We start from the raw sequence: 23,795 nt of genomic DNA on the forward strand, positions 1-23,795 counted from the left end.
AAAATGGCTGAAAACAGCCTAGAAAAGTTTCCTAAAGGAAACCCTGAATGTAGCACATGGCTTTGTTTACGCCAGCAACCAACCAGAAGGCTGCATCACGGTCACACGACCAACTGCAAATTATACATGGAAGGTTCACAAAACGGCACCAAACGAATTGGCCAGGATGGATCGTAGCTCGATGAGTTTAAGTGGTTTTTGGACCTGTTTGATTTTAATGGAAACCTTTATTTTGGTAGAGAGACTGAAAATATTCCAATTTGAGGGGTTTCAGAATTTCATTTGAAAAGGTGAAATAATGGATAACTGGAATTTTGGGTAAAAAGTAATCTTTGAATTTATTAATCTGTCATTGACAAAAAGCTTGTAGGATGCTTCGGAATAATGGGAATAGTGGGAATAGTGGGAATAGTGGGAATGAGGTAAAGATGGTTTATTATTAGCTCCAATCTGCTGAAATGTACCAGTGCTGGAAGTAAACAAGTAGACATGTACCAACCAAATCTGGCAATTTTCTAAGTGGATTTATTAAGATTTTGGAATACTTATTGATATTGGTATGCACGGGTTGGGAAGTTCATAAACTTTTATTTGGTGCCAAAATATATAAAATCCCAACAAGCAGACCTGAACAGTGCCAAGCAGATGCTGAACCACTGATCACTGTTTGAGTGGCCACCTGACCGGTTAGCTCAGTGCTGCCGGTACTTACTGATATCCAAGAGATCAGCTGCAGTGTGTAGATAGACTCAACTACAACTCTCATATATAACATGACATATTGATTTATATGGACAACACGATTCTCATATGTCTCACTAATCAATAATTAATCATCATTATTGATATGAAGATCTCATCATCCCCAAAACACACAGGAAGTAGTACCCTTCTAGAGAAGATGATCAGATTAAAAATGTCATTGTGTAGTACATTCTCCCTGTTTCGCTGCTACAACCGCGGCTCCCACTGCTGCTCCCAGAGCTGCTCCCAGTGGACCCAAGACACTTCCGACCCCTGCTCCTATCCCAGCACCTTTCAGGAACCTGTTCTTCCTCTCTGCCCGTCTCCTTGCTTCTTCTTCTGCCATCCCAGGATTTTCTTTCTGAAGTCGTTCCATCTCTTCTCTGATGGCTCTCTCAGCCTCCTGGAGCATCTGATTGGTGTAGTATTTTCCTCCATTTTTCTGAACCATTGTCTTGATCTTCTCCAGCAGCTCTTTGACCTGAGAGGGTGGCTTTCCTTTGTTGTCAAATACATGATATCTTCCTCCGCACTGGTTGATGAAGCGATGTAGAGGTCGACTGTCACAAATTGCTTTGTCCATGTTGACTCCATTTACCAGATTGTCTCCATGAGTGAACAGGACCATAGTGTAACATGCTGCATCTTCTCCAAATACCTTCTGAAGGATTTTTATGGTTTCTTGTTCTTCTTTTGTAAATCTGCCAATCTGCATCACAACCAGGAACACATGAGGTCCAGGAGCAGCAAAGGAGATGCATCTAATGATCTCGTTCCTCAGCTCCTCTTCAGGCAGTGTGGTGTCAAACAGACCTGGAGTATCAACTACATGCAGGACCTGACCTTCCACCTGACCTGTTACTTTCTGACACCCGACTGCTGATGAGGAAAAAGAAGACAAAGATTCAAATGCATTTCTTCCTAAGATGGTGTTTCCTGATGCACTCTTCCCAACTCCAGTTTTTCCAACAAGCACTATCCTCAGCTGGAGGTTCTCTGCATCTGCTGAAGAAGACAGATTACAGATATTATTAGTGGGACTCCATCAGCCAGCTCATCACATAGGACAGTTACATATACAGACTCAGGAGTTGAGTGACCATCAGCCACTTCCTGTACATGGATGACATCAAGCCATATGCCAGGAGTGAGTGAGACAATGACTCACTGATCCACCTGACCAGGACCTACAGAGAGGAGATTGGGATGTCATTCCGACTGGAAAAGTGAGGCCCGATGGTTGAAAAGAGAAGGTTAGGGATCTGGAGTGAAGGGGTGGAGTTATCAGAAGGTGGATTCGAGGAATTACAGAAAGGATCAGAAAGGGTATTTAAAGCATTCTCTACTTAGTGCTGTGCTAGTAAAAGGAAAATCAATCAGTTTGAATGTTCTCAGACCACATCGACAGTTTCTCTGTAGTGATCTGTCATTGTTCTTGGTGGCGCTGTCACTGCAGTATCTTATCAGTTCCTGTTCCTGTTCTGGAGCACATCAACATGTCTATTAAACCCCATTCCTACTAGACTGCTTAAAGAAGTCCTTCCATTAATTGATGTGTCAACCTTAAATACAGTAAAATTTGCCTAAGTCAAAGTTGCACAAATCGGATTTTTGCTCTAGTTGGATGGATTCCGCAGGTCCTGATTTTTCCTAATGTCAGTTCTAATAAAAATCATCTAAATCAGAATGAATGAATGAATGATACTTTATTAATCCCACAATGGTGAAATTACAGTTCACAGAACACCCATCCAAGAAGACAAACAAACAAACATGAGGGGATAGGTGAACTGTGGCCGTGCCACCACCTTCTGGAGGCGCTGCCATTCAAAAGACGGATACAATAGTGAAAACATACAAGGATAAGTGAGGAAAGAAATCATCTCATACTTTGTATACATACAGATTCAATTCAATTCAATTTTATTCATATAGCGCCAAATCACAACAAACTGTCGCCTCAAGGCGCTTTGTATTGTGGGTAAAGACCCTCCAATAATACAGAGAAAACCCAACAGTCAAAACGACCCCCTATGAGCAGCACTTGGTGACAGTGGGAAGGAAAAACTCCCTTTAACAGGAAGAAACCTCCAGCAGAACCAGGCTCAGGGAGGGGGGGTCATCTGCTGTGAGGGGGGCTGAGGGGAGAGAAAACACATGCTGTGGAAGAGAGCCAGAGATTAATAAAAAAAATTTTTATACATATATATATATATATATATATATATTCTTTTCTTAAAAGTGTAAATTATTATATGTATATTTATAATAACTGCAACTGCTGTTACACACAAATTTCCCCTCTGTGGGACAATAAAGGCTGTTTCTTCTTCTTCTTCTTCAATTAATGATTAAATGCAGAGTGGAGTATAAACAAAGTAAATAAGGTGAATGAAAAGAAACAGTGCATTATGGGAACCCCCCAGCAGCCTAGGCCTATAGCAGCATAACTAAGGGGTGGTTCAGGGTCACCTGATCCAGCCCTAACTATAAGCTTTATCATAAAGGAAAGTTTTAAGCCTAATCTTAAAAATAGAGAGGGTGTCTGTCTCCTGAATCCAAGCTGGGAGCTGGTTCCACAGAAGAGGGGCCTGAAAGCTGAAGGCTCTGCCTCCCATTCTACTCTTAAGTATCCTAGGAACCACAAGTAAGCCAGCAGTCTGAGAGCGAAGTGCTCTGTTGGGGTGATATGAGACTATGAGGTCTTTGAGATAAGATGGTGCCTGATTATTCAAGACCTTGTATGTGAGGAGAAGGATTTTAAATTCTATTCTAGATTTAACAGGGAGCCAATGAAGAGAAGCCAATATGGGAGAAATCTGCTCTCTCTTTCTAGTCCCTGTCAGTACTCTAGCTGCAGCATTTTGGATCAGCTGAAGGATTTTCAGGGAGCTTTTAGGAGAGCCTGATAATAATGAATTACAATAGTCCAGCGTAGAAGTAATAAATGCATGAATTAGCTTTTCAGCATCACTCTGAGAAAGGATGTTTCTAATTTTAGAAATACACAGTATAAGGTTACAAAACCCTATGCGATAGTGCAAGAAGAACATGACAGCAGGGGTGTAGAGCATCTGTTTACAAAAGATCCAGGAGAACAATTTGATAACTGGCAGTCCAAGGCAACCAGGGAGTGAAATTCCTGATTCTACTAATTGTTTCGGTTCAGGCTGTACTGATTAATTTGTTGACAGCCTTTAGTCTTTCTGGCACTTCTCAGTGGCAAAAAAAATCCAACTATCCAAATCCTCTTGGTTCATTCCTTCGCTGTACAGAAACAGATACATACATCTCCAAGATCTTACCCCTCCAAATCAGGTCCAGGTATACAGAGAATCACATCATGCAAGTTGGATTTTCACCTACCTTGGATGAAAAATCTGGTCCTATTGTAATGCATTTCCAAAAAAAGTGATTACATAATTTGGATAAGGTTAGAACTAAAGCCCCCCTTGGCTCCTGTCACACCCAATATGTATGATCTATGCAAACGCCATGTATGGGCTCATTCACGCACAACTACACGCACTAACAGCGCCTGGACATCGCTTGAGTGTCTATTCTAAATCAGATGATTTCACCGGAGACAATCATGCCAAGAGCAGCAGTCAAGCCTAAGCTACAAACTCGCACTTAAGAGCAGAAATATGAGATTATAAAATTTGTGGAAAGAAATCCAGAGATGAGGCAGAAAGACACTGCAGTGACATTTGATATCAGACCATAAACTGTCTGATATTTTGAAGAATTTTTAAGAATCGGATTTTATCCGACTTACACATAAGACGGATTTTTTACACGTTGGATGAAATTCCACAGGCCATTTCAATCCAACGTAGGCAATGTTTATTGTATGATCAATCTGTCTTTATTAGTTGGCTATGTACCACAGGCCTTCAAGGTGGCAGTAATTAAACCGCTACTTAAAAAAATCATTACTGACCCAGCTGTCTTAGCTAATTATAGGCCAATCTCCAACCTTCATTTTCTCTCAAAAATTCTTGAAAAAGTAGTTGTAAAACAGCTAACTGATCATCTGTCACACGGGAGACCAGGGGTCGATTTCCTGATGGGGAGAATGCTTCTTTCCAATTTTCTAATCTTACTAATTTCCTTTGGGATCAAAAAAGTGTCTATCTATCTATCAATTGATCGATCTATTTATCTCATATTTATCTAATGGACTCTAATATGTTCATGTAAGAGAGAGAGATAGTGTTTATTTGTCACATGCACAGTTATACACAGTACAATGCACAGTGAAATGTATTTTGTACCTGCAACCATATATACACACACATATAAATAAGAAGAATAAAAATTAAAAAAAAGTAATTCACACTATACACTATACTCTATATACTATACACTATACACACTTTTATAAATTATAATATTTACATTGTGCAATAATGGTCCAGTTAGGGCTCAGAGTTGAGCAGACGGATGGGTTGTGGGTAAAAACTCTTCTTCAACCTTTCAGTCTTAGCCCTCAGGCAGCGGTAACGCCGGCCTGATGGGAGCAGGGAGAAGAGAGAGTGTCCGGGGTGGCTGGGCTGTTTTAGGATCTTCATGGCCCTCAGCCTGCACTGCTTGGTGTAAATGTCCTGCAGGTTGGGGAGGGTGGTTCTGATGGTCCGTTCAGCTGAACGAACCACCCTTTTTAGGGCCATGAAGTCCTGCTTGGTGCAGTTTCCCATCCAGGTGGTGATGCTCCCACGCATGATGCTCTCGATGGTGCAGGTGTAAAAGTTCCTGAGCACCTTGAGTGGGAGCTTGAAGTCTCTCAGCTGCCTGAGGAGGTAGAGACGCTGTCTGGCCTTCTTCACAGTGATGTTTATGTGATGAGTCCAGGACAGGTCCTGTGAGATGGTCACTCCCAGGTATTTGAAAGTGTCCACTCTTTCCACCTCAGCACCACTGATGACAAGTGGATGGTAGTCCCTCTGCTGCTTCCTGCTGAAGTCCACGATCAGTTCCTTTGTTTTGCTGACGTTGAGCAGGAGGTGGTTCTCCTGGCACCAGTTCTCCAGGCGGGAGACCTCTCTCCTGTAGGCTGTCTCCTCATTGTGAGAGATTAGTCCCACAACAGCAGTGTCGTCAGCAAACTTGATGATGACGTTGGACTCTGACGTGGCCTCGCACTCATGGGTGTACAGTGAGTACAGCAGAGGGCTGAGCACACAGCCTTGGGGGGATCCAGTGTTGAGGGTGAGGGAGGATGAGGTGAGGTGACCCACTCGTACCACCTGTGGTCTGCTGGTCAGGAAGCTGTGAACCCACCTGCACAGGGATGGGCCCAGGCCCAGGTCCAGCAGCTTAGATGGAGAGTCTTTTCATGCACTAAGGTTAATTATGGAGTTCCACAGGGTTCTGTGCTAGGACCAATTTTATTTACATTATACGTGCTTCCCTTAGGCAGTATTATTAGAAAGCACTGCATCAATTTTCATAATTATGCAGATGATATTTAGCTTTATCTATCCATATCACCCCAACAGAGCACTTCGCTCTCAGACTGCTGGCTTACTTGTGGTTCCTAGGATACTTAAGAGTAGAATGGGAGGCAGAGCCTTCAGCTTTCAGGCCTGTCTTCGGTGGGTCACAGCACTCTGTGTGAACCAGATGGTGACCACCTCTGACAGTTAGGTATTACACTCAGGCCACAAACACAAACCCTGTTTTTCCTGCTTTTCTGACTCTACTACTGGAGAGCTGGAATAATGTCGCCCCTGAGTTCTGACATCCAACTTATATAACTTAAAGGAATGCAGGAAATAACTTGAAACAAAACATCACATGAATCCAAAAGCTCCATGCTGTTCTAAAAATGAGGAAGAGAAAGCTAATTACAATGTACTGGAAGCTTACGAGAAATTAGAGTTAAACTGGCTGAACAGGATTACTGTCTGCACCTAAGAAATCCCCTACAATCAGTTTCAGTCAAAATCAGGCTGCAGACCTTTCATGGTCTTTCACAATTCAGAAAAAATGATCACCTGGGGTTCTTGTGCCATAAAGCTGTAAAACGGTTTCTGTTTCCAACACTGCATGAACTTCACAGGATGTAGTGTTTCAGATAAATATTTCACAATAAAAGGCAACAGTGAGACAGGAAACACAAACACAGGACACAGAAATAACTGATCACAGTTCAGTTAAACTGGTGGTCTTTCAGCTCTTTATCAAGGCTGACATTATTATAGAACATCGGTCTGAACAGTAAATCGATATAAACGTTGTAAATGTACTTACGAGCCTGTGTGCCGGCCATGTTTGTGCTGTTACCTTCCTGCTGCTGAATGGTTTCATATGAGCTCAGTGTTGTACTGTGAGGACTGTGCCTGCCTTTAATGCCACTCTATCACATGCAGGAACAGCACTCCTGCTGTCACATCAACACTTGTTGAAGTAGCTTCAGGGCAGATTCCAGAGAGAAGAGCTCTCATTGGTTCTCTATACCAACCACGCAGTGATCTCACAGTCTGAAAAACCTGCAGGTCCAGAGAGGCTGAGCCCAAAATGTTTCACTTTTGGGCGACATTTTATGACAAGACCACCACTTCCAACAACAGTTAGTCTTATTATTCAGACCTTGTATGTGAGGAGAAGAATTTTAAATTCTATTGTAGATTTAACAGGGAGCCAATGAAGAGAAGCCAATATGGGAGAAATCTGCTCTCTCTTTCTAGTCCCTGTCAGTAGTGTTGTAGTACTCGAGATCGGTCTTGGTCTCGAGACCGGTCTCGAGACCGCATTTTGATGGTCTCGGTCTTGTCATGGACTCGACCGCATTTGGTCTCGGTCTTGTCATGGACTCGGACCTTGCGGACTCGGGATTTTATTTCAAGACCAGTCAAGACCACAGCTGTGGAAATATCCCTAAATTGCCAGAATACTGTCCAATTTATTTGTTAACATCTTTGCTTTTATTGGATGCAAAACGTACTGATTCAAATCCAACAAAGATTGCGCTCCTCTGCCTCTCAAAGGAGCGCACCTCACAGACTCCGCCCCGGCTAGGTCGCTGCTATTATCGCTGCTTACGCCTGTATCATTTCACCGCAGTTTGCAATCTACCACAGAGCACGGACAGTTTCATTCACAGTGTGTACGTTTGATCTCACTATGGTCACGCGTGTGCTGCATAAATCGAAATAACAACCGGCATGAACACGAAGAGAAGTAAGAGGGAAAATGAAGATCAAAGGAAAATTTCAGGCTTCCGATTCAACAAAAAAATCCCAGCATGAAAGGTAAATACCAACCTTCATGTATTTTGATACACAAACTAAAAATTTAATGCAAGTTTTAGGGCTGCAACGATTCTTGGAATAACGCAATTCGATTATTAAAAATCCTCGACACAAATTTGTTGCTTTGATGTTTCGTATCAGCTCTGCAGCTCAGGTGTCTCCGTGTAAGCGGAGCATTTCCAAAAAAAACAAAAACGAGCCTTTAACACGAGTGGATCCCTGAGATGTTTTTTCACGCCCCCACTTCTCTGTGCTGTGAGTGCGCATGTTTGAATGTGCGCGCGTTGTGCAGAGGATGTCAGCTGTTATTTTTTTCTTTACGTCAGCTGTAGCCACCAGAACTGATCTATAACCACAGTGTACTGGGGAAAGGGGGGCTGCCATTAGCACTAGCAATCGTTCGGTGCCCCCCCACCCCCGTCAGTACAGAGGGGATCCGTCAAAATGTTTTTATCAACCACCTGATCAGCAACATCAAGAACAGAGAACTTTGTAGCTGCTCCATCCACCCTGTTTGTTTCACACAGAGAAACATCTGCAGTACGGAAGTTAAAATATGCTGATGAATTGTTAAAATGAAAAATTATTTCTTATCCAATTACTTGATTAATTGACGGAGTAATCAATTGAATACTTGTTTACTAAAATAATTGATAGTTGCAGCCCTACTTGTATTCAGAAAGCCATAGTCAAACATTAGTTTTCAGCACCAGTAGAGCTATGAGAGGCCTTCAAGAATAAAATACTACAGTTCCCAGCAAGATGATGTCACTTCCTATTGTTGCATTAAAAACGTGATAGTTTATGCTCACAATATAGAATAGAATAGAATAGAATGCCTTTATTGTCATTATACAGGATGTACAATGAGATTGGAGATATGGTGGCTGATATTCAAATGTAGGAAATGCTATTAGCAGCCGAGGAATCTGGATTATGTTTTTGTTGTATATTTTTTTATGTGATTTCTGCAAACACAGTGGAAGGAAACGGCACTCTGGGACACATTAAATGCTTGATGTATAAATGTAACTTTTCTGGATTATATGCAAAAATGATCATTCTATCGATCTAATAAGGCCTGATTTAGAGTTCTGCATTGATCCTTTGTGTATAACTGAAAATCCTCTTGAAGCAAACCTGACATGCACCTCAAAAAAACTGATTACTGCTTTCTGGTTATGTCTTAGGCCCCATCACTCAATTAACAAGTGGGAGCGGCATTTGGTGGTTAGTATTAACTTACTAATTAGCATTAGCATTAGTGCTGGGGTGAGGAATATTTCTTGCTAGAACCCGGAAGTTACCATGGCCACCACCAATGGTAACAGCAGAGAAGTAAGTAAGTTGTTTCTCCGCCATTAGTACATTGAGCTAGTGGTGGGCAGATTGATCCTAATATCGATAATATGGATGCCAACGTTGTATTGGTATTGATCAATATCAGTGTGATGAGATCGATACTTTGGCTTCAGTTTCTCTCCTGTATGCAGTGCTGCGGTTTCATCAAAGATGCGAGCTGACTGTCTAAGTGTCGCTCCTGTCACAGCACAGAGCACTTTGCTCCTCCCCTCCCCACAGTGTTTTGTTATACTGTCATGTGATGCATAACATATTTTATTTGGGGAAAAAAAAGGATTTTGCTATGAAACATTTAAATCAAATTTAAATGTAAATTTGTAGAAAATTAGTGAATGAAGGGACATTTTTTATTAAATTTTTTTATTATACTTTCTGAAAAATCTACCTGGAAAAAAGTTTGCATTTGTTCTTGAGTGATGATTTTGTACACTTAATTTATGAAAAAAAAAATCCAGACATCAATTTATGGGGAAAATTGTTTTATTCTATTGTTTCAGAACAATAACTTTTATTTTGATAAAGTATTTTCTACTTACATATAAACTTTGCCCAATTCTATTCTGGGTTTTAACTAATTAATGATCCAAAGGAAAAAAATCTCAAACCAGTTAAACTTCATGGAAATTCTTCATAATTATTAAAAAGTATTGGTATCAGTATCGGTGATAATGGCCCTGTGTTTACTTGGCATAGGATCGATACCAAATCTTGAAGTGTTGCACACAACTACATTGAGCAGCATACACCAGGAGTGATTGACAGTGCTAAGACCCTCCTCCTGGCTCTGACTGGTTGTTTTTGACTGGGAGCGGTTCAGGGAGGAGGTGGAGGAGCTCCATTTTTTTCGCAGATTATCGGTCTCATACTGTCTGACATGGTGACAGTTTTAACAAATATGTAAAAACCAGATTTTTTATAAAAGTTACATCCTGCAGCTTTAATCTGTATAAGATTAAAGGCTTTAGTTCTTACTGTTGATGAGTGTTTGCCATTTTTTCAGTTTTACACATTTAGCTATGTGGTTTTGAAAAAGCACCCATTTTTACAAAGGTTGTTGGTTTAAAAACAACACAACTTTATGCATAGTTTATGAAAGGCAGAGAAAAGTTAAGACTATTGTGATGAACTATGAATAATTGTTTTACATTCTGTGATAAATGATGGAAGTCACCCAGGAGTATTAAATAAAGATGGTTATATTTATTTGAGCTGTGAGTTTTTAATATCAGGGTAATTTTATGGGAATGCGGATCTTTCAGATCAATTTGAGAAGTGATTTTGATCATGTTTCACATTTTATTGTGTCATGTAGTGTCAGGCACTGGTCTTGGTCTTGTCTCGGTCTCGCCCCCCCTCGGTCTTGGTCTCGACTGGTCTCGGACCCTAAAAGTCTTGGTCTTGTCTCGGTCTCGATACCCTCTGGTCTTGGTCTTGTCTCGGTCTCGGGTTAGGTGGTCTTGACTACAACACTACCTGTCAGTACTCTAGCTGCAGCATTTTGGATCAGCTGAAGGATTTTCAGGGAGCTTTTAGGACAGCCTGATAATAATGAATTACAATAGTCCAGCCTAGAAGTAATAAATGCATAAATTAGCTTTTCAGCATCACTCTGAGAAAGGATGTTTCTAATTTTAGAAATATTGCGCAAATGCAAAAAAGCGGTCCTACATATTTGTTTAATATGTGCATTGAAGGACATATCCTGGTCAAAAATGACTCCAAGATTTCTCACAGTGTTACTGGAGGCCAAAGTAATGCCATCCAGAGTAAGTATCTGGTTAGACACCATGTTTCTAAGATTTGTGGGGCCAATTACAGGAATTTCAGTTTTATCTGCATTTAGAAGCAGGAAATTAGAGGTCATCCAGGCCTTAATGTCTTTAAGACATTCCTGCAGTTTAACTAATTGATGTGTGTCATCTGGCTTCATTGATAGGTAAAGCTGAGTATTATCTGCATAACAATGAAAATTGATGCAGTACTTTCTAATAATACTGCCTAAGGGAAGCATGTATAATGTAAATAAAATTGGTCCTAGCATAGAACCCTGTGGAACTCCATAATTAACCTTAGTGTGTGAAGTAGACTCCCCATTTACATGAACAAATTGGAGTCTATGAGATAAATATGATTCAAACCACTGCAGTGCAGTACCTTTAATACCTATAGCAAGCTCTAATCTCTGTAATAGAATGTTATGGTCAACAGTATCAAAGCTGCACTGAGGTCCAACAGGACAAGAACAGAGATGAGTCCACTGTCAGAGGCTCTAAGAAGATCATTTGTAACCTTCACTAATGCTGTTTCTGTACTGTGATGAATTCTGAAACCTGACTGAAACTCTTCAAATAAACCGTTCCTCTGCAGATGATCAGTTAGCTGTTTTACAACTACTCTTTCAAGAATCTTTGAGAGAAAAGGAAGGTTGAAGATTGGCCTATAATTAGCTAAGACAGCTGGGTCAGTGATGGCTTTTTAAGTAGAGGTTTAATTACAGCCACCTTGAAGGTCTGTGGTACATAGCCAACTAATAAAGACAGATTGATCATTTTTAAGATTGAAGCATCAATAATTGGAAAGACTTCTTTGAACAGTCTAGTAGGAATGGGATCTAACAAACATGTTGCTGGTTTGGAGGAAGTAACTATTGAAGTTAACTCTGAAAGATCAACTGGAGCCAAAGAGTCTAAACAAATACCAGCAGTGCTGAAAGCAGCCGAACATGAAGAATAATCTTTGAGATGGTTATGAATAATTTTTTCTTTAATGTCTAAAATTTTATTTGTAAAGAAATCCATGAAGTCACTACTAGTTAAAGTGAAAGGAATACTCGGCTCTACAGAGCTCTGACTCTTTGTCAGCCTGGCTACAGTGCTGAAAAGAAACCTGGGGTTGTTCTTATTTTCTTCAATTAATGATGAGTAGTAAGATGTCCTAGCTTTACGGAGGGCTTTTTTTATAGAGCAACAAACTCTTTTTCCAGGCTAAATGAGCATCTTCTAATTTAGTGAGACGCCATTCCCTCTCCAGCTTTCGGGTTATCTGCTTTAAGCTGTGCGTTTGTGAATTATACCACGGAGTCAGGCACTTCTGATTTGAAGCTTTCCTTTTCAGAGGAGCCACAGTATCCAAAGTTATACGCAGTGAGGATGTAAAACTATTGACGAGATAATCGACCTCACTGGGAGCAGAGTTTAGGTAGATGCTCTGCACTGTGTTGGCACTGAAGAGCATAACAATGAAGGAATTAGATCCTTAAACTTAGTTACAGCACTTTCAGAAAGACTTCTACTGTAATAAAACTTATTCCCCACTGCTGTGTAATCCATTAAAGTAAATGTAAATGTTACTAAGAAATGATCAGACAGGAGGGGGCTTTCAGGGAATACTGTTAAGTCTTCAGTTTCTATGCCATATGTTAGGACAAGATCCAGAGTATGATTAAAGTGGTGGGTGGGCTCCTTTACATTTTGAGAGAAGCCAATTGAATCTAACAATAGATTAAATGCAGTGTTGAGGCTGTCATTCTCAGCATCTACATGGATGTTAAAATCACCCACTATAATTATTTTATCTGAACTGAGCACTAAATCAGATAAAAAGTCTGAGAAATAAGACAGAAACTCTGAGTAAGGACCAGGTGGACGTTAGATAATAACAAATAAAACAGGTTTTTGAGTTTCCCAGTTAGGATGGACAAGACTAAGAGTCAGGCTTTCAAAAGAATGAAAACTTTGTCTGGGTCTTTGATTAATTAATAAGCTGGAATTGAAGATTGCAGCTAATCCTCCTCCTCGACCTGTGCTTCGAGCATTCTGACAGTTACTGTGACTCGGGGGTGTTGATTCATTTAAACTAACATATTCATCCTGCTGTAACCAGGTTTCTGTAAGGCAGAATAAATCAATACGTTGATCAATTATTAAATCATTTACTAATAGGGACTTGGAAGAGAGAGACCTAATGTTTAACAATCCACATTTAATTGTTTTATTTTTTGGTGCAGTTGATGAAGCTGTATTATTTATTGTTTTTGAATTTTTATGCTTAAATAGTTTTTTGCTGATTTTAGCTTTGGTCTTTGGTGGTCTGGGAGCAGCACCGACTCTATGGGGATGGGGTTTTGGGGGGATGGCAGGAGGAGAGAAGCTGCAGAGAGGCGTGTAAGACTGCAACTCTGCTTCCTGGTCTCAACCCTGGGTAGTCAGTTTTTAGGAGGGTTAATAAATTTGGCCAGATTTCTAGAAATGAGAGCTGCTCCATCCAAAGTGGGATGGATGCCGTCTCTCCTAACAAGACCAGGTTTTCCCCAGAAACTTTGCCAGTTATCTATGAAGCCCACATCGTTTTTTGGACACCACTCAGACAGCCAGGGATTCAAGGAGAACATGCGGCTAAACATGTCGCTCCTGGTCTGATTGGGGAGGGGCCCAGAGAAAACTACAGAGTCCGACATTGTTTTTGCAAAGTTACACACCGAGTCAATATTAATTTTAGTGACCTCCGATTGGCGTAACCGGGTGTCATTACTGCCGACGTGAATAACGATCTTACCAAATCTACGATTAGCCTTAGCCAGCAGTTTCAAATTTCCATGAATGTCGCCTGCTCTGGCCCCTGGAAGACATTTGACTATGGTCGCCGGTGTCTCTAGCTTCACGTTTCTCAAAACAGAGTCACCAATAACCAGAGTTTGTTCCTCGGCGGGTGTGTCGCCAAGTGGAGAAAAACGGTTAGAGACGTGAACAGGTTGGTGGTGTACCCGGGGCTTCTGCTTAGGACTACGCTTCCTCCTCACCGTCACCCAGCCGGCCTGTTTTCCCTGCTGCTCGGGATCTGCTGGGGGGGAGCTAACGGCGGCTAAGCTACCATGGTCCGCACCCGCTACAGGGGCCTGGCTAGATACAGGATTTTCCAGGGTGTGGAGCCGAGTCTCCAATTCAGAAAGCCTGGCCTCCAGAGCTACAAACAGACTACATTTATTACAAGTACCGTTACTGCTAAAGGAGGCCGAGGAGTAACTAAACATGTGACACCCAGAGCAGGAAAGTGCAGGAGAGACAGGAGAAGAAGCCATGCTGGTAGTGAGTCGGCTAAGGGCTAAGCTACTAGCTGAGCTAAGCTAGCGAATTTCTAAAAACAAATAAAGTGAGTAATGTGAATACAGGTGATTCAGCAAAGAGTATGCTAATTAAAGTAGGTGAAGATGACTCCATGTTTCTTCAAATCTGAGCAAGAAAATGCACCTCTCTCCTCCCCCCATTGTTTCTGTTTGTGTCGCTGTGCACTATTATTGTCCTCATGCTCAAAATGGGACTTAATTGTCACATTGGCCAGACGTCACTCCCAGAGAAGCAAGAAGAAAGCAAAAATCTATCCTTGTACTGAGGAAAATGACAAAAATTGTAACGCAGTGACTTGGATAAGTTACTTTAATCTGATAACTGGACTGCAAATAGTAACGCGTTAGATTACTCATTACAGAGAAAATGTAGTCGGATGAGAGTAATGTGTTACTGATATCACTGATGGTCAACAGTATCAAAAGCTGCACTGAGGTCCAACAGGACAAGCACAGAGAGGAGTCCACTGTCAGAGGCTCTGAGAAGACCAAAAAAACCCCACAACAAATACAGACAGAAATAACTGATCACAGTTCAGTTAAACTGGTGGTCTTTCAGCTCTTTATCAAGGCTGACATTATTATAGAACATCGGTCTGAACAGTAAATCGGCATAAACGTTGTAAATGTACTTACGAGCTATGCCGGCCATGTTTGTGCTGTTACCTTCCTGCTGCTGAATGGTTTCATATGAGCTCAGTGTTGTACTGTGAGGACTGTGCCTGCCTTTAATGCCACTCTATCACATGCAGGAACAGCACTCCTGCTGTCACATCAACACTTGTTGAAGTAGCTTCAGGGCAGATTCCAGAGAGAAGAGCTCTCATTGGTTCTCTATACCAACCACACAGTGATGTGTATGTGTGTGGGGGTCCCATGATGCACTGAGTGTGTCTTTTCATTTACCTCTTTTTACTCTTTTTATACCGCGCTCTGCATTTAATCATTAATTATTATTAACCTCTGGCTCTCTTCCACAGTGTGTCCTTTGTCCTGTCTCTCTCTCCTCTCAGCAGATGACCCCCCCTCCCTGAGCCTGGTTCTGCTGGAGGTTTCTTCCTGTTAACGGGAGTTTTTCCTTCCTGCTGTCACTGTCTGAGAGCAAAGTGCTCAGCCTCTCTGGACCTGCAGGTTATTCAGACTGTGACATCACTGTGTGGTTGGTATAGAGAACCAATGAGAGCTCTTCTCTCTGGAATCTGCCCTGAAGCTACTTCAACAAGTGTTGATGTGACAGCAGGAGTGCTGTTCCTGCATGTGATAGAGTGGCATTAAAGGCAGGCACAGTCCTCACAGTACAACACTGAGCTCATATGAAACCATTCAGCAGCAGGAAGGTAACAGCACAAACATGGCTGGCACACAGGCTCGTAAGTACATTTACAACGTTTATGCTGATTTACTGTTCAGACCGATGTTCTATAATAATGTCAGCCTTGATAAAGAGCTGAAAGACCACCAGTTTAACTGAACTGTGATCAATTATTTATGTGTCCTGTGTTTGTGTTTCCTGTCTCACTGTTGCCTTTTATTGTGAAATATTTATCTGAAGCACCACATCCTGTGAAGTTCATGCAGTGTTGGAAACAGAAACCTTTTACAGCTTTTACAGGTGATCATTTTTTCTGAACTGGTAAAGACCATGAAAGGTGTCTGCAGCCTGACTTTGACTGAAACTGATTGTAGGAGATTATTTTGATGTGCCGGGAACAAACCTGTTCAACCAGTTCGTGTGTGGCTTTCTCTTTCTTGTTGGTACAACAGTGCAATGGTTTTGGATTTTTGTGATGTTCATCATGGACTTCCCACTAAAATAACCTTGTGGTCAGATTATGCAGTACTGAGAGAAACTGTTGCTGTAAGAGGTAGTGTATGCTTCCTGTGTTCTTCATGTTTCCAGTGTTTCCTAGTTTATTGTTGCCCAGCTTGGGTCTCCTGTAGTTCTAGTTCTCGGTCTCTTTCTGTATCCTGGTGTTTGTTTTCAGCCACAATAAAACTTTGCCTGCCTGCCTTGTACCCAGCATTTGGGTTCTCACTCTTCACACTCCATAAAGTCTACCTCCACAGACCTGACAGTAGATTTTGACCAGGAAAGAGACCAGCGGGCACAGCTTTGAGAGTGGGGAGGAACTCCAAAACTGGCTCTTCATCCTTCTAGGTCAGTAATTGTGGCATCCTCTTCAGAGCCCCCTGGGAACCCAAGGCTTTCCGAGCTGTCCGAGCCGCTCTGTCTGAGCGTCCTGAGCCCAGGCCAGAGGACTCTTTGCCAACACCAGCCTCCAGCCATCCCACCTGAGAGTCTCTATTCCTCCGGCCACCTGGCTGGTCCCCCAGAGTTTCTTCTCCTCTGCCACTGGCCGCCCAGCCGGTCTGTTGAGTTTCCTCACTGTCGCTATGGGACAATGCTCCAAGTCTTGCCCCTTGACCCGGGCAGAGCTCTGAACTGTTCTTCCTGTGCTTTACCAATGCCAGGCAGCGCCCCCCCAAGCTTAATGGACTACTTGTTTTTGCTCTCATGCTAAAAATTTTTAAGTGGCATGTAATTTCAAATGCAGTGTTTCTATGAGCTCAACAAATATCAGCAAACACATAAACTGTTTGTGAGCAGTTTGTCACACAGTATCTCTGTTAGCTGAAGGTCCAGCTGCTGTGTTTCCACAATAAGAGAGAAGTTCACTCAGAGAAGGAGAAAGATGGAAGGAAGAGGAGAGGAGAGGAAGCAGAGAGGTTCGATTTAAAGAGAAGGAGAAGGAGAGAAGTTCTGATGAACTGGAAATTTAAAGCTTACATGTAATGTCACGTAATGTTGGATTTATACATTCAGTGTTGCTGAAGTTTTTTCATATTTTTGAACATCGTGCAGAATGAACTGAAGGATACTAATTTTGTTATTCAAAGGTTGCATGAAAATACGGTATTAGGCAGTTTAGTGCAGGCTACACTGGTGAGTTTGCAGTAGTGTGGTGACATTTGCTGCTCTGTGGTGGACAGGTGCAGAGCAGCTGTGGTGTTCATGGTCAGTGTTTGGTTCCATCAGCTGTAACAGACATCTGTGAAAATCTAACCTTATAATGCTGAATGTGTCAAATGCCGGTGTTCGCGGACTTCTGGCAGCAATCACCGTAATGACTCTATATTGCGTGTGAAGCACAATTTCTGAGCTTTCAGACACCTTTTGAATTTTTCCAACTTCATACTGTCTACAGGCGGGAAATCAGCCATGGTAGCTCATGTAACACCTGCTTATTTCTTGCAGTTTCCTAAATCCACAAAGCAGAGCAGCACAGCTCAGCTAATCTCAGCCTGTATGCAAATAAAATTTTGTGGAGATTTGAACGATGCTTTTCCCCACACTGAGCCACTACAGTTGTTTTTAGCATTCTTGCACCTGCTAAATCCCACTGTTCGTGTTTTCCTGTTTAGCTGTGGAGGAAAATTCATGTCTATAATGCAGGAACCAGCAGGTAGAACGATTGTTTTCTCTGCTTGTGTTCTATATGACAAATGTTCTCTGGTATTATTTTATTATTATATTAATATGGCAGGTGGAGGTTCAGTTAGCTTTGCACTAAAACAGCTCATGTTCTTTAAACAGCTACATTTTACTTTTATACTTTGAGTACATTTCAGAGTACTTTTTCACTTGTGTAAAGATTTAGTATTTTTTAACTCTATCTGTACTTCTACTTAAATAAAGGATATGTGTACTTTTGCCACCTCTGCTCTGGGTTTGTGCACTAGACCCAAGGGTGTAGAATACCACTGGGAATGAAGTGGAACTCCTGCCTCTATATGAGTGCTGCTCAGGCAGTAGAGGGTGAACAGGAGATGGAGTAGTTCCAGTAAGGCCTGATTATAGACATGTTCTTATGATCTTAGCATTAAAATGACTGAACCTTAGTTACAGCAACATTTGTTTGAGTTTTATAGAAAATGATTCGTTATCCTCAAGGATCGAGGACTTTAATAATGTTTTTATTGCACAGCCTTAAATATAGATCCTGTTGGTTGGGGGAGATTCCCATCTCTACAGATGTGGTGTGTAGCTGGATCTGTGGCTGACCTTCATTTATCCTCATTGTTCTTGTTGGCCTGGGTTACCCGGGTACTTGTCTCCTCCTACTTATCCAGTCAGAATGACATCCCGATGTCCCCTCTGTAGATCCTGGGGGGTTGGAACAGTGAGGCTGGCGTACAGCTTGATGTCCTCCATTGTGGCTGATGGTCACTCCACTCCTAATTCTGTATGTGTAACTGTCCTATGTGAGTAATCTGTTTGTCTTCTTCAGCAGATTCATTCACAGGGACGGTACTGGACTACATTAAGTTCTGTATTGGAAATGTGACTGTTAGCAAAAACATCCGGGTTTTCCCTAACCAGAAACCCTGGATGAACAGCCAGGTCCGTTCACTCCTCAAAACCCGTGATGCTGCCTTCAGGTCAGGTGACAGAGCTCTGTACAGTGCTGCTCGAGCTGACCTGAAAAGAGGAATTAAAAAAGCCAAAACGGACTACAGGAGGAGAATAGAGTCCCATCTGTCCAGCAATAACACACGGGAAGTGTGGCAGGGCATTCAGAACATCACAAACTTCAGAGGCTGTGATGTGACTGCAGGAGACCTGAGTGTGTCACTAGCAGAGGAACTTAACTGTTTCTTTGCTCGCTTTGAGATGCCTCAGGACCACCCATCTGCTCCAGTCCTGCCCCCCCCCACCAGGCTGCACCCCACTCACTGTCCAGGAGCATGAGGTACGGCGCGTGCCCCTGGCAGTGAACCCCAGGAAGGCTACCGGACCAGACGGAGTACCTGGCAAGGTGATCAGAGCGTGTGCCCACCAGCTCACCCTGATTCTCACCAGGATTTTCAACCGCTCCCTGGCCCAAGCAGTCATCCCCCCCTGCCTAAAAACAGCCACAATCATCCCCGTGCCCAAAAGGTCATCTGTCACCAGCCTAAATGATTACCGCCCTGTGGCCCTCACACCGGTAATCATGAAGTGCTTTGAGAGGCTGGTTCACCAGCACATCAAAGACCACCTGCCCCCCACTTTCGACACCCATCAGTTTGCATATCGTGCAAACAGATCCACAGAGGACGCCATCGCTGTAGCTCTCCACTCTGTGTTGGGCCACTTGGAGCAGCAGCAGAGCTACGCTCGCATGCTCTTTGTGGATTACAGCTCAGCGTTCAACACAATCATCCCGGACATTCTCACCACCAAACTGCACACCCTGGGCCTCCCCCCTCTCACATGTTCCTGGATCAAGGACTTCTTAACCAACCGGCCCCAGACTGTGAGACTTGGCCCCCATCTCTCCTCCACCCGCACACTGAGCACTGGCTCCCCACAGGGCTGTGTGCTGAGCCCCCTCCTGTACTGCCTCTACACCCATGACTGCAGTCCGGCCCACAATAACAACCTCATCGTCAAATTTGCTGCTGACGACACCACAGTGGTCGGACTCATCTCGAAGGGAGATGAGGCAGCTTACAGAGAGGAGGTCTTGAAGTTGACAGCCTGGTGTTCAGAGAACAACCTGGTACTGAACACCATGAAAACCAAAGAGATCATCATCGACTTCAGGAAGCACAGGACTGACCCAGCTCCCCTCTACATCAACGGCGAGCATGTGGAGAGGGTCCACACCTTCAGGTTTCTTGGTGTCCTCATCTCTGCTGATCTCTCTTGGTCAGATAACATCACAGCTGTTATCAAGAAGGCTCAGCAGCGACTTCACTTCCTGAGGGTCCTCAGGAAGAACAACTTGGACTCAAACCTGCTGCTGACCTTCTACCGCTCATCCATTGAGAGCCTGCTGACGTACTGTATCACAGTATGGTACGGCAGCTGCACTGAGGCAGACAGGGTCAGGCTTCAGAGGGTGGTCAAGACAGCACAAAGAATCGTTGGCTGCCCTCTCCCCTCCCTGATGGACATCTACACCTCCCGCTGCATCAGCAGAGCCAGGAACATCATCAAGGACAGCTCACACCCTGGCTTTGACCTGTTTGACCTGCTGCCCTCTGGCAGGCGCTACAGGTGCATCAAAGCCAGAACAAACAGACTCAAGAACAGTTTCTTCGCCAGAGCAATCACCACCCTGAACTCTCACACTCACCCACTGTAACTGTGCAATATTATATTATTCATACTGAACAATATCTGACATTCCTATATTGTGTAATATCCAGTATTCATTCACTAGTGCAATATACATTCACCAAGTGCAATATTCATCATCTTCATTATTATATGTATACACATATTTACTTTTCTTACAATGTACAGATGCACCAATGTAGGTATATATTTTTATACATTCTATTTTTTGTATATTTTACACATTGTTTATTTCTGTATATCTCTTGATTATATTGATCATACTAGATTATAATATTTTCATAATATTTTTATTTTAGAGAGTTTGATTTTCTGTTACATGGCACTGAACAGGAGTGGCCCTCCAATCTCATTGTACATCCTGTATAATGACAATAAAGGCATTCTATTCTATTCTATTCTAGATGCAGAGGACCTCCACTTGAGGATAGTGCTTGTTGGGAAAACTGGAGTTGGGAAGAGTGCAGCAGGAAACACCATCTTAGGAAGAAATGCTTTTGAATCTTTGTCATCGTTCTGTTCGGTAACATTAATGTGCCAGAAAGAAACCGGTGAGGTGGAAGGTCAGAACCTGGCTGTCATCGATACTCCAGGCCTGTTTGACACCACGCTGACTGAAGAAGCGGTAAAGATGGAGATCAGTAGATGCATCTCCTTTGCTGCTCCTGGTCCTCATGTGTTCCTGGTTGTGATCCAGTCGACCAGATTCACCAAAGAAGAAGAAGAAACACTGAAAATCCTGCAGAAGCTGTTTGGAGGAGATGCAGCACGTTACACTATGGTCCTGTTCACCCATGGAGACAATCTGCCAAATGAAGTCAACATAGATAGTTTCATCAGTGGAAATAAAGCTCTGCATGGCTTCATCAGTCAGTGCGAAGGAAGATATCATGTTTTTAACAACAAAAATCAGGATTCTTCTCAGGTCAAAGAACTAATGGAGAAAATCAATATGATGGTTCAGAGCAATGGAAGAAGACACTACACCAATGAGATGCTCCAGGAGGCCGAGAGAGCCATCAGAGAAGAGATGGAACGACTTCAGAGAGAAAATCCTGAGATGGCAAAAGAAGAAGCAAGAAGACGCGCAGAGAAGAAGAACAAGATCCAGAAGGCTGCTGGGATAGGAGCAGGGGTTGGCTGTGTGTTGGGTCCAGTGGGAGCAGCTCTGGGAGCAGCAGTGGGAGCAACAGTTGTAGCAGTGAAACAGGGACAATGTGTTATACTGTGAAAAACTATCTTAATTTGATTACATTTCCTGCTTTTCTGTGAGTTCTTTACAACAAGGTTGCTCACATCTTTTCTCTTCAGCTCTCAGCAGAGACGGTCACACTTTTCTTCTCTCTCAGCTCTTCCTTTCTCCCCTGCTTTGCTGCTTTAGAGCATCTCTTCACACAACTTCCAAACTGGAATTTATAACTATGGATCTGGTCAGCTGGTCTCTCAGCGCCATTATTTGATCAAATTTTGACCATGAGGAGATTGGGGGAAGGAGAACCCTATTCCCTCTTATTAATTGACATTCCAGCTGGCTACGTTATGGATTCCTGTGTGGTGTGGAAGATGACGTGCCTGGCTGTACTGTTGATGGAGGACACACACATTTGGCTTATTGACACTGAGGTTTCTCTGAATTGGACCTGGAGATACCTGGTTTGTCGTTGCAATTCAGGAAGTCTAGGCAGCTGTCTGGCCTTGGTAAGGCTGATTATGACGGGAATGCAGGAAGCTACACTGCATGAAAAGTGGGTTTTTCGACAGTTTCTTGTATGTAATATTGCCGCGCGCCTTGAGCTTTAGGGCTCTCAGCAGGAGGCTTTGGTTGGACTCTCTGTGTCAGAGCTCCCTCAGCTCCCCCTTCCTCTCCTCAGGTCTAGGGCAGGGTTTCATATGTAAAGGAGGTTTCTGTGAGTCATACAAATGCAAAGCAAGTACTCACCAGCGGTCACCAGTACTCACCAGTGGTCTACCCCTCCCAACAGTTCTAAGCAGCATATTTTTATTTTGAGATATATGTAATCAAATTTACATTATCATCTTTTAAGCATTTTTCCATTACAATGTGACTACACATAAATTATTATACAGTGAAACATTCAAACAAGACTAAACTCAGAAGAAATCATTCTAATTTATAAATTAGTATTATCTAGTTGGAAATATACTTTTGGACATTTTCAGCTTTTGTCCCTTTTTCCAATAAGGCTGTGAGCTTCTGTCTGTGAGCTTCTGTCTGTGAGCTTCTGTCTGTGAGCCTTTGTCATGGAGTTTTTTGTGAACCCTGAACTTTAGTGGACTGAGGGAGATAAACAAAGGCTATATCTTGATTTTGGTGACACTACAAGCATTATTTTCATTGAAAAGCAAACTCAGTTTTCAGTCTAATTCACTGTAACTAAAAGTCTGTCACACCATCATCCTCTCCTGTGCAGTGGCTTCCCAGCTAGCATTGAACATTCAGACAACATCCCATGAACACTGCTATAAACGTTCAGTGAATGTTCACATGCATTAATGACATTAAAGACTACCAAGGCAGATGGAATACGAAAATGTATAAACTTTTATTTTGCTATACATGGATGTACATAAGAGATATCAGCAAAACCTTCATGAGAAAAATGTAAAAAAAAAGTAAAAATTTTAATCAACAGTCACCTTCTCAGTTGTCCTGCTTAAACAGACAGTGGATGTGTGTCTTCCAGCTCATAGGGGGTCGTTTTGACTGTTGGGTTTTCTCTGTATTATTGTAGGGTCTTTACCCACAATACAAAGCGCCTTGAGGCGACTGTTTGTTGTGATTTGACGCTATATAAATAAAATTGAATTGAATTGAAATTAAATGAATTGAATTCCGTGTGGCAGCTTCCTCGCCTGTGATTGGACAATACAGATCACATGCGGGATCACGCTGAAGGTCTGCAAGACCAAAGGAAATCAGTGCGGTCGTTCTCTTCCGTTCAAACTGAATGGCGTTCTTTGTCTATGCTGCTTTCCTGGTACAACAATGGAGGACATCGTCTATATTTTCAACACCCCAGAAGCTCCTCGTGAAAGCGGGCCTCTCTACCAGCCAGCTTCAACCAGCCCCGCTGCAGACGAGAAGACACTGCTGGCTGCAATGAGTGGGTTATCTCCTCAGTTACTCAAGTTTCTACCAGCACAGCTGAAAGACAAGATGGCGTCT

The 23,795-nt window shown here is 42.6% G+C and overlaps 1 protein-coding gene and 1 pseudogene across 1 annotated transcript; one reads left to right on the top strand and one right to left on the bottom strand.

Annotated features, from left to right (window-relative positions):
• Window positions 1-511: 511 nt before the first annotated feature.
• The window catches only part of LOC115791921 (GTPase IMAP family member 8-like), a 263,474-nt pseudogene continuing 240,190 nt past the window's right edge, over window positions 512-23,795 (bottom strand).
• Window positions 15,756-22,188, top strand: LOC115791933 (GTPase IMAP family member 9-like). Its single transcript, XM_030746233.1, has 2 exons — window positions 15,756-15,854; window positions 21,013-22,188. The coding sequence occupies exons 1-2, from the start codon at window positions 15,836-15,838 to the stop codon at window positions 21,837-21,839; spliced, it is 846 nt and encodes a 281-aa protein (XP_030602093.1). The 5' UTR covers window positions 15,756-15,835; the 3' UTR covers window positions 21,840-22,188.

Source organism: Archocentrus centrarchus, chromosome 14 (genome assembly GCF_007364275.1).
Source record: "Archocentrus centrarchus isolate MPI-CPG fArcCen1 chromosome 14, fArcCen1, whole genome shotgun sequence".
Classification (NCBI taxonomy): domain Eukaryota; kingdom Metazoa; phylum Chordata; class Actinopteri; order Cichliformes; family Cichlidae; genus Archocentrus; species Archocentrus centrarchus.